General features: G+C 45.2%; 1 protein-coding gene across 1 annotated transcript in view; it reads left to right on the forward strand.

Moving 5' to 3' along the window:
* The window catches only part of mtus2a (microtubule associated tumor suppressor candidate 2a), a 125,765-nt gene that overhangs the window by 81,183 nt on the left and 26,935 nt on the right, over positions 1–17,647 (forward strand). The window contains exon 4 of the mRNA XM_046318100.1: positions 12,579–12,749. Within this exon, the coding sequence (XP_046174056.1) occupies positions 12,579–12,749 (171 nt within the window). The remainder of the gene's footprint in view (positions 1–12,578; positions 12,750–17,647) is intronic.

The following is a 17,647-nucleotide window of genomic DNA, read 5'->3' on the forward strand; positions in this document are numbered from 1 at the left end:
CCTGTCACCAACATTAGACCTGTCACCAGCATTAGACCTGTCACCAGCATTAGACCTGTCACCAACATTAGACCTGTCACCAACATTAGACCTGTCACCAGCATTACAGTTGGCTGGAAGACAACATTAGACCTGTCACCAGCATTAGACCTGTCACCAGCATTACAGTTGGCTGGAAGACAACATTAGACCTGTCACCAACATTAGACCTGTCACCAACATTAGACCTGTCACCAGCATTAGACCTGTCACCAATATTAGACCTGTCACCAGCATTAGACCTGTCACCAGCATTACAGTTGGCTGGAAGACAACATTAGACCTGTCACCAGCATTAGACCTGTCACCAACATTAGACCTGTCACCAGCATTAGACCTGTCACCAGCATTACAGTTGGCTGGAAGACAACATTAGACCTGTCACCAGCATTACAGTTGGCTGGAAGACAACATTAGACCTGTCACCAACATTAGACCTGTCACCAGCATTACAGTTGGCTGGAAGAAAACATTAGACCTGTCACCAGCATTACAGTTGGCTGGAAGACAACATTAGACCTGTCACCAACATTAGACCTGTCACCAGCATTACAGTTGGCTGGAAGACAACATTAGACCTGTCACCAGCATTACAGTTGGCTGGAAGACAACATTAGACCTGTCACTAACATTAGACCTGTCACCAGCATTACAGTTGGCTGGAAGACAACATTAGACCTGTCACCAGCATTAGACCTGTCACCAGTGTTACAGTTGTCTGGAAGACAGCATTAGACCTGTCACCAACATTAGACCTGTCACCAGCATTACAGTTGGCTGGAAGACAACATTAGACCTGTCACCAACATTAGACCTGTCGCCAACATTAGACCTGTCACCAGCATTAGACCTGTCACCAACATTAGACCTGTCACCAACATTAGACCTGTCACCAACATTAGACCTGTCACCAACATTAGACCTGTCACCAATATTAGACCTGTCACCAACATTAGACCTGTCACCAATATGAGACCTGTCACCAATATTAGACCTGTCACCAATATTAGACCTGTCACCAACATTAGACCTGTCACCAATATTAGACCTGTCACCAATATTAGACCTGTCACCAGCATTAGACCTGTCACCAACATTAGACCTGTCACCAGCATTAGACCTGTCACCAATATTAGACCTGTCACCAGCATTAGACCTGTCACCAACATTAGACCTGTCACCAATATTAGACCTGTCACCAATATTAGACCTGTCACCAACATTAGACCTGTCACCAACATTAGACCTGTCACCAATATTAGACCTGTCACCAATATTAGACCTGTCACCAACATTAGACCTGTCACCAACATTAGACCTGTCACCAACATTAGACCTGTCACCAGCATTAGATCTGTCACCAACATTAGACCTGTCACCAGCATTACAGTTGGCTGGAAGACAACATTAGACCTGTCACCAACATTACAGTTGGCTGGAAGACAACATTAGACCTGTCACCAGCATTAGACCTGTCACCAGCATTAGACCTGTGACCAATATTAGACCTGTCACCAGCATTAGACCTGTCACCAACATTAGACCTGTCACCAACATTAGACCTGTCACCAACATTAGACCTGTCACCAACATTAGACCTGTCACCAACATTAGACCTGTCACCAACATTAGACCTGTCACCAGTGTTACAGTTGGCTGGAAGACAACATTAGACCTGTCACCAATATTAGACCTGTCCCCAACATTAGACCTGTCACCAACATTATACCTGTCACCAGCATTACAGTTGGCTGGAAGACAACATTAGACCTGTCACCAACATTAGACCTGTCACCAATATTAGACCTGTCACCAGCATTAGACCTGTCACCAACATTAGACCTGTCACCAGCATTAGACCTGTCACCAGCATTAGACCTGTCACCAGCATTAGACCTGTCACCAGCATTAGACCTGTCACCAACATTAGACCTGTCACCAACATTAGACCTGTCACCAGCATTACAGTTGGCTGGAAGACAACATTAGACCTGTCACCAACATTAGACCTGTCACCAACATTAGACCTGTCACCAGCATTACAGTTGGCTGGAAGACAACATTAGACCTGTCACCAACATTAGACCTGTCACCAACATTAGACCTGTCACCAGCATTAGACCTGTCACCAACATTAGACCTGTCACCAACATTAGACCTGTCACCAGCATTAGACCTGTCACCAACATTAGACCTGTCACCAACATTAGACCTGTCACCAACATTAGACCTGTCACCAACATTAGACCTGTCACCAGCATTAGACCTGTCACCAACATTAGACCTGTCACCAGCATTAGACCTGTCACCAGCATTAGACCTGTCACCAGCATTAGACCTGTCACCAACATTAGACCTGTCACCAACATTAGACCTGTCACCAACATTAGACCTGTCACCAGTGTTACTGTCACCAGTGTTACAGTTGGCTGGAAGACAACATTAGACCTGTCACCAGCATTAGACCTGTCACCAGCATTAGACCTGTCACCAACATTAGACCTGTCACCAGCATTACAGTTGGCTGGAAGACAACATTAGACCTGTCACCAACATTAGACCTGTCACCAGCATTACAGTTGGCTGGAAGACAACATTAGACCTGTCACCAACATTAGACCTGTCACCAGCATTAGACCTGTCACCAACATTAGACCCGTCACCAGCATTAGACCTGTCACCAGCATTAGACCTGTCACCAGCATTAGACCTGTCACCAGCATTAGACCTGTCACCAACATTAGACCTGTCACCAGCATTAGACCTGTCACCAACATTAGACCTGTCACCAGCATTAGACCTGTCACCAACATTAGACCTGTCACCAACATTAGACCTGTCACCAACATTAGACCTGTCACCAGTGTTACAGTTGGCTGGAAGACAACATTAGACCTGTCACCAGTATTAGACCTGTCACCAGCATTAGACCTGTCACCAACATTAGACCTGTCACCAGCATTACAGTTGGCTGGAAGACAACATTAGACCTGTCACCAACATTAGACCTGTCACCAACATTAGACCTGTCACCAGCATTACAGTTGGCTGGAAGACAACATTAGACCTGTCACCAACATTAGACCTGTCACCAGCATTACAGTTGGCTGGAAGACAACATTAGACCTGTCACCAACATTAGACCTGTCACCAGCATTAGACCTGTCACCAACATTAGACCCGTCACCAGCATTAGACCTGTCACCAGCATTAGACCTGTCACCAACATTAGACCTGTCACCAGCATTAGACCTGTCACCAACATTAGACCTGTCACCAGTGTTACAGTTGGCTGGAAGACAACATTAGACCTGTCACCAACATTAGACCTGTCACCAACATTAGACCTGTCACCAACATTAGACCTGTCACCAACATTAGACCTGTCACCAGCATTAGACCTGTCACCAACATTAGACCTGTCACCAACATTAGACCTGTCACCAGCATTAGACCTGTCACCAACATTAGACCTGTCACCAACATTACAGTTGGGCGTAATTTATCGAGCACGTGTGGGATCATTTCCTTGAGAGTGTGAGATTGATTTGTGTGAACATTTCCTTGAGAGTGTGAGATTGATCTGTGTCAACATTTCCTTGAGAGACTGTGCGTAAATTGACTCACAGCCATGACCATGTGTACGCACAGTGCCAAGTGGTGGAATGAGGGAACTGTTTGTCAAGCATAGAACGGGGGAAAATATATGTCGAAAATGTGTGAAATTGTGAGCCTAATAATTCAATTATTTTTCTATTTAATTGCATTTTTCATTGTGAATTCATGCAACATATCCTGACAGGAAATATATCATTTGACCGCATCAAGTGCAACGATAATAATCCATATAAAGTAATTTGTTAAATTAGAGGCGAAGGAGAGCTACTTCAGAAAGGCAAACACTAGGAGATGTCTGGTATCATCACCACTTGACACAGTAACTAGGAGATGTCTGGTATCATCACCACTTGACACAGTAACTAGGAGATGTCTGGGTATCACCACTTGACACAGTAACTAGGATATGTCTGGTATCATCACCATCTTGACACAGTAACTAGGAGATGTCTGGGTATCATCACCACTTGACACAGTAACTAGGAGATGTCTGGGTATCATCACCACTTGACACAGTAACTAGGAGATGTCTGGGTATCATCACCACTTGACACAGTAACTAGGAGATGTCTGGGTATCATCACCACTTGACACAGTAACTAGGAGATGTCTGGGTATCATCACCACTTGACACAGTAACTAGGAGATGTCTGGATATCATCACCACTTGACACAGTAACTAGGAGATGTCTGGGTATCATCACCACTTGACACAGTAACTAGGAGATGTCTGGGTATCATCACCACTTGACACAGTAACTAGGAGATGTCTGGGTATCATCACCACTTGACACAGTAACTAGGAGATGTCTGGGTATCACCACTTGACACAGTAACAAGAAGATGTCTGGTATCATCACCACTTGACACAGTAACTAGGAGATGTCTGGTATCATCACCACTTGACACAGTAACTAGGAGATGTCTGGTATCATCACCACTTGACACAGTAACTAGGAGATGTCTGGGTATCATCACCACTTGACACAGTAACTAGGAGATGTCTGGTATCATCACCACTTGACACAGTAACTAGGAGATGTCTGGTATCATCACCACTTGACACAGTAACTAGGAGATGTCTGGTATCATCACCACTTGACACAGTAACTAGGAGATGTCTGGGTATCATCACCACTTGACACAGTAACTAGGAGATGTCTGGGTATCATCACCACTTGACACAGTAACTAGGAGATGTCTGGTATCATCACCAATGGACACAGTAACTAGGAGATGTCTGGTATCATCACCACTTGACACAGTAACTAGGAGATGTCTGGGTATCATCACCACTTGACACAGTAACTAGGAGATGTCTGGTATCATCACCACTTGACACAGTAACTAGGAGATGTCTGGTATCATCACCACTTGACACAGTAACTAGGAGATGTCTGGTATCATCACCACTTGACACAGTAACTAGGAGATGTCTGGTATCATCACCACTTGACACAGTAACTAGGAGATGTCTGGGTATCATCACCACTTGACACAGTAACTAGGAGATGTCTGGTATCATCACCACTTGACACAGTAACAAGGAGATGTCTGGGTATCATCACTTGACACAGTAACTAGGAGATGTCTGGGTATCACCACTTGACACAGTAACTAGGAGATGTCTGGGTATCATCACCACTTGACACAGTAACTAGGAGATGTCTGGGTATCATCACCACTTGACACAGTAACTAGGAGATGTCTGGGTATCACCACTTGACACAGTAACTAGGAGATGTCTGGTATCATCACCACTTGACACAGTAACTAGGAGATGTCTGGGTATCATCACCACTTGACACAGTAACAATGAGATGTCTGGGTATCATCACTTGACACAGTAACTAGGAGATGTCTGGGTATCATCACATTTGACACAGTAACTAGGAGATGTCTGGGTATCATCACCACTTGACACAGTAACTAGGAGATGTCTGGTATCATCACCACTTGACACAGTAACTAGGAGATGTCTGGGTATCATCACCACTTGACACAGTAACTAGGAGATGTCTGGGTATCATCACCATTTGACACAGTAACTAGGAGATATCTGGGTATCACCACTTGACACAGTAACAAGGAGATGTCATTTGAATTAATTCTGCGGTACCCTGCAGGATCGGGTTAAGTTCTGTCTGTCGGTTACAATCCCACCAGGTTTACTACGTGTGTCTGTTTAGTCTGAGAGGTGGTTGTTGACACATCACAGCATAGAGAGGCAGCATGTCTTCTTGCATGACAATGTCTACTACAACACAGTACGATATATCGTTGTCTTCTTGCATGACAACGTCTACTACAACACAGTCCGATATATCGTTGTCTTCTTGCATGACAATGTCTACTACAACACAGTCCGATATATCGTTGTCTTCTTGCATGACAACGTCTACTACAACACAGTCCGATATATCGTTGTCTTCTTGCATGACAATGTCTACTACAACACAGTCCGATATATCGTTGTCTTCTTGCATGTGTGTGTGTGTGTGTGTGTGTGTGTGTGTGTGTGTGTGTGTGTGTGTGTGTGTGTGTGTGTGTGTGTGTGTGTGTGTGTGTGTGTGTGTGTGTGTGTGTGTGTGTGTGTGTGTGTGTGTGTGTGTGTGTGTGTGTGTGTGTGTGTCTCTGTCTCTGTCTCCCCTTAACTCTGTTAAACTGTCTCTGTCTCTGTCTCCCCTTAACTCTGTTAAACTGTCTCTGTCTCCCCTTAACTCTGTTAAACTGTCTCTGTCTCCCCTAAACTCTGTTAAACTGTCTCTGTCTCCCCTTAACCCTGTTAAACTGTCTCTGTCTCTGTCTCCCCTTAACTCTGTTAAACTGTCTCTGTCTCCCCTTAACCCTGTTAAACTGTCTCTGTCTCTGTCTCCCCTTAACTCTGTTAAACTGTCTCTGTCTCCCCTTAACTCTGTTAAACTGTCTCTGTCTCCCCTTAACTCTGTTAAACTGTCTCTGTCTCCCCTTAACCCTGTTAAACTGTCTCTGTCTCTGTCTCCCCTTAACCCTGTTAAACTGTCTCTGTCTCCCCTTAACCCTGTTAAACTGTCTCTGTCTCTGTCTCCCCTTAACTCTGTTAAACTGTCTCTGTCTCCCCTTAACCCTGTTAAACTGTCTCTGTCTCTGTCTCCCCTAAACTCTGTTAAACTGTCTCTGTCTCTGTCTCCCCTTAACTCTGTTAAACTGTCTCTGTCTCTGTCTCCCCTTAACTCTGTTAAACTCTCTTTGTCTCCCCTAAACTCTGTTAAACTGTCTCTGTCTCTGTCTCCCCATAACTCTGTCAAACTGTCTCTGTCTCCCCTTAACCCTGTTAAACTGTCTCTATCTCCCCTTAACTCTGTTAAACTGTCTCTGTCTCTGTCTCCCCTTAACTCTGTTAGACTGTCTCTGTCTCCCCTTAAGTCTGTTAAACTGTCTCTGTCTCTGTCTCCCCTTAACCCTGTTAAACTGTCTCTGTCTCTGTCTCCCGTTAACTCTGTTAAACTGTCTCTGTCTCTGTCTCCCCTTAACTCTGATAAACTGTCTCTGTCTCTGTCTCCCCTTAACTCTGTTAAACTGTCTCTGTCTCTGTCTCCCCTTAACTCTGTTAAACTGTCTCTGTCTCTGTCTCCCCTTAACTCTGTTAAACTGTCTCTGTCTCTGTCTCCCCTTAACTCTGTTAAACTGTCTCTGTCTCCCCTTAACCCTGTTAAACTGTCTCTGTCTCTGTCTCCCCTTAACCCTGTTAAACTGTCTCTGTCTCCCCTTAACTCTGTTAAACTGTCTCTGTCTCTGTCTCCCCTTAACTCTGTTAAACTGTCTCTGTCTCCCCTTAACTCTGTTAGACTGTCTCTGTCTCTGTCTCCCCTTAACCCTGTTAAACTGTCTCTGTCTCCCCTTAACCCTGTTAAACTGTCTCTGTCTCCCCTTAACCCTGTTAAACTGTCTCTGTCTCTGTCTCCCCTTAATTCTGTTAAACTGTCTCTGTCTCTGTCTCCACTAAACTCTGTTAAACTGTCTCTGTCTCCCCTTAACCCTGTTAAACTGTCTCTGTCTCTGTCTCCCCTTGACTCTGTTAAACTGTCTCTGTCTCCCCTTAACCCTGTTAAACTGTCTCTGTCTCTGTCTCCCCTTAACTCTGTTAAACTGTCTCTGTCTCTGTCTCCCCTAAACTCTGTTAAACTGTCTCTGTCTCCCCTTAACTCTGTTAAACTGTCTCTGTCTCCCCTTAACTCTGTTAAACTGTCTCTGTCTCCCCTTAACTCTGTTAAACTGTCTCTGTCTCTGTCTCCCCTTAACTCTGTTAAACTGTCTCTGTCTCTCCTTAACCCTGTTAAACTGTCTCTGTCTCTGTCTCCCCTAAACTCTGTTAAACTGTCTCTGTCTCTGTCTCCCCTTAACTCTGTTAAACTGTCTCTGTCTCCCCTTAACTCTGTTAAACTGTCTCTGTCTCTGTCTCCCCTTAACTCTGTTAAACTGTCTCTGTCTCCCCTTCACCCTGTTAAACTGTCTCTTTCTCCCCTTAACTCTGTTAAACTGTCTCTGTCTCTGTCTCCCCTTAACTCTGTTAGACTGTCTCTGTCTCCCCTTAACTCTGTTAAACTGTCTCTGTCTCTGTCTCCCCTTAACTCTGTTAGACTGTCTCTGTCTCCCCTTAAGTCTGTTAAACTGTCTCTGTCTCTGTCTCCCCTTAACCCTGTTAAACTGTCTCTGTCTCTGTCTCCCCTAAACTCTGTTAAACTGTCTCTGTCTCCCCTTAACTCTGATAAACTGTCTCTGTCTCTGTCTCCCCTTAACTCTGTTAAACTGTCTCTGTCTCCCCTTAACTCTGTTAAACTGTCTCTGTCTCTGTCTCCCCTTAACTCTGTTCGACTGTCTCTGTCTCTGTCTCCCCTTAACCCTGTTAAACTGTCTCTGTCTCCCCTTAACCCTGTTAAACTGTCTCTGTCTCCCCTTAACCCTGTTAAACTGTCTCTGTCTCTGTCTCCCCTTAATTCTGTTAAACTGTCTCTGTCTCTGTCTCCACTAAACTCTGTTAAACTGTCTCTGTCTCCCCTTAACCCTGTTAAACTGTCTCTGTCTCTGTCTCCCCTTGACTCTGTTAAACTGTCTCTGTCTCCCCTTAACCCTGTTAAACTGTCTCTGTCTCTGTCTCCCCTTAACTCTGTTAAACTGTCTCTGTCTCCCCTTAACTCTGTTAAACTGTCTCTGTCTCCCCTTAACTCTGTTAAACTGTCTCTGTCTCTGTCTCCCCTAAACTCTGTTAAACTGTCTCTGTCTCCCCTTAACTCTGTTAAACTGTCTCTGTCTCCCCTTAACTCTGTTAAACTGTCTCTGTCTCCCTTAACTCTGTTAAACTGTCTCTGTCTCTGTCTCCCCTTAACTCTGTTAAACTGTCTCTGTCTCTCCTTAACCCTGTTAAACTGTCTCTGTCTCTGTCTCCCCTAAACTCTGTTAAACTGTCTCTGTCTCTGTCTCCCCTTAACTCTGTTAAACTGTCTCTGTCTCCCCTTAACTCTGTTAAACTGTCTCTGTCTCTGTCTCCCCTTAACTCTGTTAAACTGTCTCTGTCTCCCCTTAACCCTGTTAAACTGTCTCTTTCTCCCCTTAACTCTGTTAAACTGTCTCTGTCTCTGTCTCCCCTTAACTCTGTTAGACTGTCTCTGTCTCCCCTTAACTCTGTTAAACTGTCTCTGTCTCTGTCTCCCCTTAACTCTGTTAGACTGTCTCTGTCTCCCCTTAAGTCTGTTAAACTGTCTCTGTCTCTGTCTCCCCTTAACCCTGTTAAACTGTCTCTGTCTCTGTCTCCCCTAAACTCTGTTAAACTGTCTCTGTCTCCCCTTAACTCTGATAAACTGTCTCTGTCTCTGTCTCCCCTTAACTCTGTTAAACTGTCTCTGTCTCCCCTTAACTCTGTTAAACTGTCTCTGTCTCTGTCTCCCCTTAACTCTGTTCGACTGTCTCTGTCTCTGTCTCCCCTTAACTCTGATAAACTGTCTCTGTCTCCCCTTAACTCTGTTAAACTGTCTCTGTCTCCCCTTAACTCTGTTAAACTGTCTCTGTCTCTGTCTCCCCTAAACTCTGTTAAACTGTCTCTGTCTCCCCTTAACTCTGTTAAACTGTCTCTGTCTCCCCTTAACTCTGTTAAACTGTCTCTGTCTCCCCTTAACTCTGTTAAACTGTCTCTGTCTCTGTCTCCCCTTAACTCTGTTCGACTGTCTCTGTCTCTGTCTCCCCTTAACTCTGTTAAACTGTCTCTGTCTCTGTCTCCCCTTAACTCTGTTAAACTGTCTCTGTCTCCCCTTAACTCTGTTAAACTGTCTCTGTCTCTGTCTCCCCTTAACTCTGTTAAATTGTCTCTGTCTCTGTCTCCCCTAAACTCTGTTAAACTGTCTCTGTCTCCCCTTAACTCTGTTAAACTGTCTCTGTCTCCCCTTAACTCTGATAAACTGTCTCTGTCTCTGTCTCCCCTTAACTCTGTTAAACTGTCTCTGTCTCTGTCTCCCCTTAGCCCTGTTAAACTGTCTCTGTCTCTGTCTGCCCTTAACTCTGTTAAACTGTCTCTGTCTCCCCTTAACTCTGTTAAACTGTCTCTGTCTATGTCTCCCCTTAACTCTGTTCGACTGTCTCTGTCTCTGTCTCCCCTTAACTCTGATAAACTGTCTCTGTCTCTGTCTCCCCTTAACTCTGTTAAACTGTCTCTGTCTCTGTCTCCCCTTAACTCTGTTAAACTGTCTCTGTCTCTGTCTCCCCTTAACTCTGTTAAACTGTCTCTGTCTCTGTCTCCCCTTAACTCTGTTAAACTGTCTCTGTCTCTGTCTCCCCTTAACTCTGTTAAACTGTCTCTGTCTCCCCTTAACTCTGTTAAACTGTCTTTGTCTCCCCTTAACTCTGTTAGACTGTCTCTGTCTCCCCTTAACTCTGTTAAACTGTCTCTGTCTCTGTCTCCCCTTAACCCTGTTAAACTGTCTCTGTCTCTGTCTCCCCTTAACTCTGTTAGACTGTCTCTGTCTCCCCTTAACTCTGTTAAACTGTGTCTGTCTCCCCTTAACTCTGTTAGATTGTCTCTGTCTCCCCTTAACTCTGTTAGACTGTCTTTGTCTCCCCTTAACTCTGTTAAACTGTCTCTGTCTCTGTCTCCCCTTAACTCTGTTAAACTGTCTCTGTCTCCCCTTAACCCTGTTAAACTGTCTCTGTCTCTGTCTCCCCTTAACTCTGTTAGACTGTCTCTGTCTCCCCTTAACTCTGTTAGACTGTCTCTGTCTCTGTCTCCCCTTAACCCTGTTAAACTGTCTCTGTCTCCCCTTAACCCTGTTAAACTGTCTCTGTCTCCCCTTAACTCTGTTAAACTGTCTCTGTCTCCACTAAACTCTGTTAAACTGTCTCTGTCTCCCCTTAACCCTGTTAAACTGTCTCTGTCTCTGTCTCCCCTTAACTCTGTTAAACTGTCTCTGTCTCCCCTTAACCCTGTTAAACTGTCTCTGTCTCTGTCTCCCCTTAACTCTGTTAAACTGTCTCTGTCTCCCCTTAACTCTGTTAAACTGTCTCTGTCTCTGTCTCCCCTTAACCCTGTTAAACTGTCTCTGTCTCTGTCTCCCCTTAACTCTGTTAAACTGTCTCTGTCTCTGTCTCCCCTTAACTCTGTTAAACTGTCTCTGTCTCCCCTTAACTCTGTTAAACTGTCTCTGTCTCCCCTAAACTCTGTTAAACTGTCTCTGTCTCCCCTTAACTCTGTTAAACTGTCTCTGTCTCTGTCTCCCCTTAACTCTGAAAAACTGTCTCTGTCTCCCCTTAACTCTGTTAAACTGTCTCTGTCTCTGTCTCCCCTTAACCCTGTTAAACTGTCTCTGTCTCCCCTTAACTCTGTTAAACTGTCTCTGTCTCTGTCTCCCCTTAACTCTGTTAAACTGTCTCTGTCTCCCCTTAACCCTGTTAAACTGTCTCTGTCTCTGTCTCCCCCTAACCCTGTTAAACTGTCTCTGTCTCCCCTTAACTCTGTTAAACTGTCTCTGTCTCTGTCTCCCCTTAACTCTGTTAAACTGTCTCTGTCTCCCCTTAACCCTGTTAAACTGTCTCTGTCTCTGTCTCCCCTTAACTCTGTTAGACTGTCTCTGTCTCCCCTTAACTCTGTTAGACTGTCTCTGTCTCTGTCTCCCCTTAACCCTGTTAAACTGTCTCTGTCTCCCCTTAACCCTGTTAAACTGTCTCTGTCTCCCCTTAACTCTGTTAAACTGTCTCTGTCTCCACTAAACTCTGTTAAACTGTCTCTGTCTCCCCTTAACCCTGTTAAACTGTCTCTGTCTCTGTCTCCCCTTAACTCTGTTAAACTGTCTCTGTCTCCCCTTAACCCTGTTAAACTGTCTCTGTCTCTGTCTCCCCTTAACTCTGTTAAACTGTCTCTGTCTCCCCTTAACTCTGTTAAACTGTCTCTGTCTCTGTCTCCCCTTAACCCTGTTAAACTGTCTCTGTCTCTGTCTCCCCTTAACTCTGTTAAACTGTCTCTGTCTCTGTCTCCCCTTAACTCTGTTAAACTGTCTCTGTCTCCCCTAAACTCTGTTAAACTGTCTCTGTCTCCCCTTAACTCTGTTAAACTGTCTCTGTCTCTGTCTCCCCTTAACTCTGAAAAACTGTCTCTGTCTCTGTCTCCCCTTAACTCTGTTAAACTGTCTCTGTCTCTGTCTCCCCTTAACCCTGTTAAACTGTCTCTGTCTCCCCTTAACTCTGTTAAACTGTCTCTGTCTCTGTCTCCCCTTAACTCTGTTAAACTGTCTCTGTCTCTGTCTCCCCTTAACCCTGTTAAACTGTCTCTGTCTCTGTCTCCCCTTAACCCTGTTAAACTGTCTCTGTCTCTGTCTCCCCTTAACTCTGTTAAACTGTCTTTGTCTCTGTCTCCCCTTAACTCTGATAAACTGTGTAAATGTGTCCTCTGTTTTCCCCAGGGCCCAGTGTGTGTGTGGACCCTCCCCTCTACAGAGTGACCAACCCACCCTGTACAGACCCCCAGAGAGGAGGGGGACCCCCAAACTATGCCACCCGTAATCTACAGCCCCCATCTACCCCAGCTCTGCCTCGGAGATACCTGCCTGCTCAGCCCAGAGGGTCACCTGTTGGTGAGTCATGCACAGGCTCATATGCACATACAGTACACATGAACTACACAGTACATATTAACTACACACAGAGTACACATGAACTACACACAGAGTACACATTAACGACACACAGTACACATTAACTACACAGTACACATTAACTACACACAGTACACATTAACTACATACAGTACACATGAACTACACAGAGTACACATTAACTACACAGTACACATTAACTACACACAGTACACATTAACTACATACAGTACACATGAGCTACACATAGTACACATTAACTACACAGAGTACACATTAACTACACACAGTACACATTAACTACATACAGTACACATGAACTACACATAGTACACATTAACTACACAGTACACATTAACTACACACAGTACACATGAACTACACACAGTACACATTAACTACACAGTACACATTAACTACACACAGTACACATTAACCACACAGTACACATGAACTATATAGTACACATGAACTACACAGTACACATGAACTACACAGTACACATTAACCACACAGTACACATTAACCACACACAGTACACATTAACTACACACAGTACACATGAACTACACAGTACACATTAACTATATAGTACACATTAACCACACAGTACACATTAACCACACAGTACACATTAACTATATAGTACACATTAACCACACAGTACACATTAACCATCTACAGTACACATTAACTATATAGTACACATTAACCACACAGTACACATTAACCACCTACAGTACACATTAACCATACACAGTACACAGTAGCTACACAGAGTACACATGAACTACACAGTACACATTAACCACACAGTACACATTAACTACACACAGTACACATTAACTACACACAGTACACATTAACTACACACCGTACACATTAACTACACATAGTACACATGAACTACACAGTACACATTAACTACACAGTACACAATCACTACACATAGTACAGATTAACCACACATAGTGCACATTAACGACATACAGTACACATTAAGGACATGTGCCATATAGATGACAAAATAGTTGGGAAGATATTTCTGATGTACCGATTCCATGGCACATGGACACCCCAGCCCCTCCTCCTGTCCCTCCACCAGCCCTTCCCCCTGTTCCTGCCCCTCCCCCTGGCCCTCCTCCAACCTGTTCCTTCCCCTCCCACTGGCCCTCCTCCCCTGTCCCTGCCCCTCCCCCGGGCCCTGCCCCCCCCCTGTTCCTGCCCCTCCCCCTGTCCCTCCCCCTGTCCCTGCCCCTCCCCCTCTCCCTGTCCCTCCTCCCCCTGTCCCTGCCCCTCCCCCTGCCCCTCCCCCTGTCCCTGCCCCCCCCCCTGTCCCTGCCCCTCCCCCTGTCCCTGTCCCTGCCCCTCCCCCTGTCCATGTTCCTCCTCCCCTGTCCCTGCCCCTGCCCCTCCCCCTGTTCCTCCTCCCCTGTCCCTGCCCCTGCCCCTCCCCCTGTTCCTCCTCCCCCTGTCCCTGCCCCTGCCCCTCCCCCTGTTCCTCCTCCCCTGTCCCTGCCCCTGCCCCTCCCCCTGTTCCTCCTCCCCCTGTCCCTGCCCCTCCCCCTGTCCCTGTTCCTCCTCCCCCTGTCCCTGCCCCTCCCCCTGTCCCTGCTCCTCCCCCTGTCCCTGCCCCTGCCCCTCCCCCTGTTCCTCCTCCCCCTGTTCCTGCCCCTCCCCCTGTTCCTCCTCCCCCTGCCCCTGCCCCTGTCCCTGCCCCTCCCCCTCCCCCTGCCCCTCCCCCTGTTCCTCCTCCCCCTGTCCCTGCCCCTCCCCCTGTCCCTGTCCCTCCCCCTGTCCCTGCCCCTCCCCCTGTCCCTGCTCCTCCCCCTGTCCCTGAATGATACACGGAACGATGCTGGATTCAAAAGTTTGTTCTTCAATTTATATAGTTATACAAGATTCTTGCAACCAATAGAATGTTATACAGCGCATTCATAAAGTATTCAGACCCCTTGACTTTTTCCACATTTTGTTACGTTCCAGCCTTATTTTAAAATTGATTAAATAATGTGTTCCCCCTCATCAATCAGCACACAATACCACATAATGACAAAGCAAAAACAAGTTTTTAGAAATGTTTTCACATTTATAAAAAAAAGAAGAAATATCACATTTACATAAGTATTCAGACCCTTTACTCATTACTTTGTTGAAGCAAACCTCAAATCTTCTTGGGTATGACGCTACAAGCTTGGCACACCTGTATTTGGGGAGTTTCTCCCATTCTTCTCTGGAGATCCTCTCAAGCTCTGTCAGGTTGGATGGGGAGCGTCGCTGCACAGCTATTTTCAGGTGTCTCCAGAGATGTCCGATTGGGTTCAAGTCCGGGCTCTGGTTGGGCCACTCAAGGACATTCAGAGACTTAAGAGTCCCGAAGCCTCTCCTGCGTTGTCTTGGCTGTGTGCTTAGGGTCGTTGTCCTGTTGGAAGGTGAATCTCCACCCCAGTCTGAGGTCCTGAGTGCTCTAGAGACGGTTTTCATTGAGGATCTCTGTACTTTCCTCCATTCATCTTTGCCTCGATCCCTGGCTAGTTATAGCCTAATGTTAGCTGACTATAGCCTAATGTTAGCTGGCTATAGCCTAATGTTAGCTGGCTATAGCCTAATGTTAGCTAGCTAACATTGAAACTGGTTGGTTAGTTACCTGCAGATTCATGCAGTGTAGTAACGTCATGAGTTATGATTATAGTTCATTGATTAGCTAGCTAGCTACATGCCTTAAAAAAAGACTTCACTATGCAAGTGTCCATTTTAGTAGAATGTCACTGTGACAACTTTTAGCCAGTTAGCTTGGGTGCTTGACTGCTGTTGTTAGGACAGAACGCTCAAATCAATCCTTAAAGAGATGGGCGGAGCTAAAGCTTAAGAGGGTGTGAACGATGCTAAATGGGTGTAGACAAAGAAGAGCTCTTCTGTAGGTACCAAAACATTCACAGGCCATTTTCTCAAAAGTGAGGTTACAAGTTGATCAACGTTCAAAGCAGAATTACTTTCCCATTGTTCCTCAAATGCAGGGTATGATATACCATGTTGTAGCTCTGAGTCTCTACTTTTATGGAATGTAAAAAACACAATTTCAAATGTTCACATATAGAGACCACAAATTCAAATGGGCTATTCTTAAACTCTTCAACATTATCCTCAGCTCTGGCATCTTTCCCAATATTTGGGACCAAGGCCTGATCACCCCAATCCACAAAAAGTGGAGACAAATTTGACCCCAATAAATTACAGTGGAATATGTATCACCAGCAATCTCATAAAAGTCCTCACCAGTATCATCAACAGCAGACTCCAACATTTCCTCAGTGAAAACAGTGTCCTGAGCAAATGTCCAATTAGATTCTTACCAAAATACAACAGACCACGTATTCACCCTGCACACCTTTATTGACAAAAAAACCAAACCAATAGCAAAGTCTTCTTATGCTTTGTTGATTTCAAAAAGCTTTTGACTCAATTTGTCATGAGAGTCTGCTATACAAACTGATGGAAAGCGGTGTCGGGGGGGAAAGCATATGACGTTGTAAAATCAATGTACACAAACAACAAGTTTGCGGTTAAAATTGGCAAAAAACAACAACATAGTTTTCTTTCCTCAGGTCCGTGGGGTGAGACAGGGATGCAGCTTGAGCCCCACACTCTTCAACATTTATATCAACGAATTAGTGAGGGCACAAGAACAGTCTGCAGCACCTGGCCTCACCCTACTGGACTCAAATGTCTACTGTTTGCTGGCGATCTGGTGCTTCTGTCACCAACCAAGGAGGGCCAACAGTAGCACAGCAGATATTCTGCACAGACTCTGCTGTCAGACCTGGGCCCTGACAGTGAATCTCAGTAGGACAAAAATTATGGTGTTCCAAAAAAGGTCCAGTAGTCAAGACAACAAATACAAATTATATCTAGACACCGTTGTCCTAGAGCACACAAAGAATTACACCTACCTCAGGCCTAAACATAATACACCACCGGTAACTACCACAAGGCTGTGAACGATCTAAGAGACGAGGGAAGAAGAGCCTTCTAAAGTGAAGGATCTAAGAGACAAGGTAAGAAGGGCCTTCTAAAGTGAACGATCTAAGAGACGAGGTAAGAAGAGCCTTCTATGCTATCAGAAGGAACATAAAACTCAATATCCAAATTAGGATCTGGAAAAAACACTTCAATCAGTTATTGAACCCATTGTGAAGTCTGGGGTCCACTCACCAAGAATTCAGAAAACACCCAATTGAGACTCTGCATGCAGATTTCTGCAAAAAAATATACTTTGTGTACAATCCAATCCCCCAAGCAATACAGAGCAGAAATAGGACGATACACACTAGTTATCAACATCCAGAATAGACTGTTCAATTCTGCAACCACCAGGAAGCAACACATTACACCACAAAGCCCTCTTCTATAGAGAGATGAACCTAGAGAAGAGTCTCCTCGGCCAGCTGGTTCTGGGGCTCTGTTCACATACAGACCCCACAAAGCCCTCTTCTATAGAGAGATGAACCTAGAGAAGAGTCTCCTCGGCCAGCTGGTTCTGGGGCTCTGTTCACATACAGACCCCACAAAGCCCTCTTCTATAGAGAGATGAACCTAGAGAAGAGTCTCCTCAGCCAGCTGGTTCTGGGGCTCTGTTCACATACAGACCCCATAAAACGCAAGGACAGAAATATATTTAGACCCAACCAAATATGAGAAAGCAAAAGGATACCTGTTGGACACACTGGAAATAAATAACCAAAAAACATAGCAGATTGGAATGCTATATGGCCACTGTGACTGACCACAAATGAAGAAAATCCTTGACTATGTACTGACTCAGTGAGCACAGCCTTGCTATTGAGAACACTGCCCACAAAATGAGGTGGAAGCTGAGC

The sequence above is a fragment of the Oncorhynchus gorbuscha genome, linkage group LG20 (assembly GCF_021184085.1).
Source record: "Oncorhynchus gorbuscha isolate QuinsamMale2020 ecotype Even-year linkage group LG20, OgorEven_v1.0, whole genome shotgun sequence".
Taxonomy (NCBI): domain Eukaryota; kingdom Metazoa; phylum Chordata; class Actinopteri; order Salmoniformes; family Salmonidae; genus Oncorhynchus; species Oncorhynchus gorbuscha.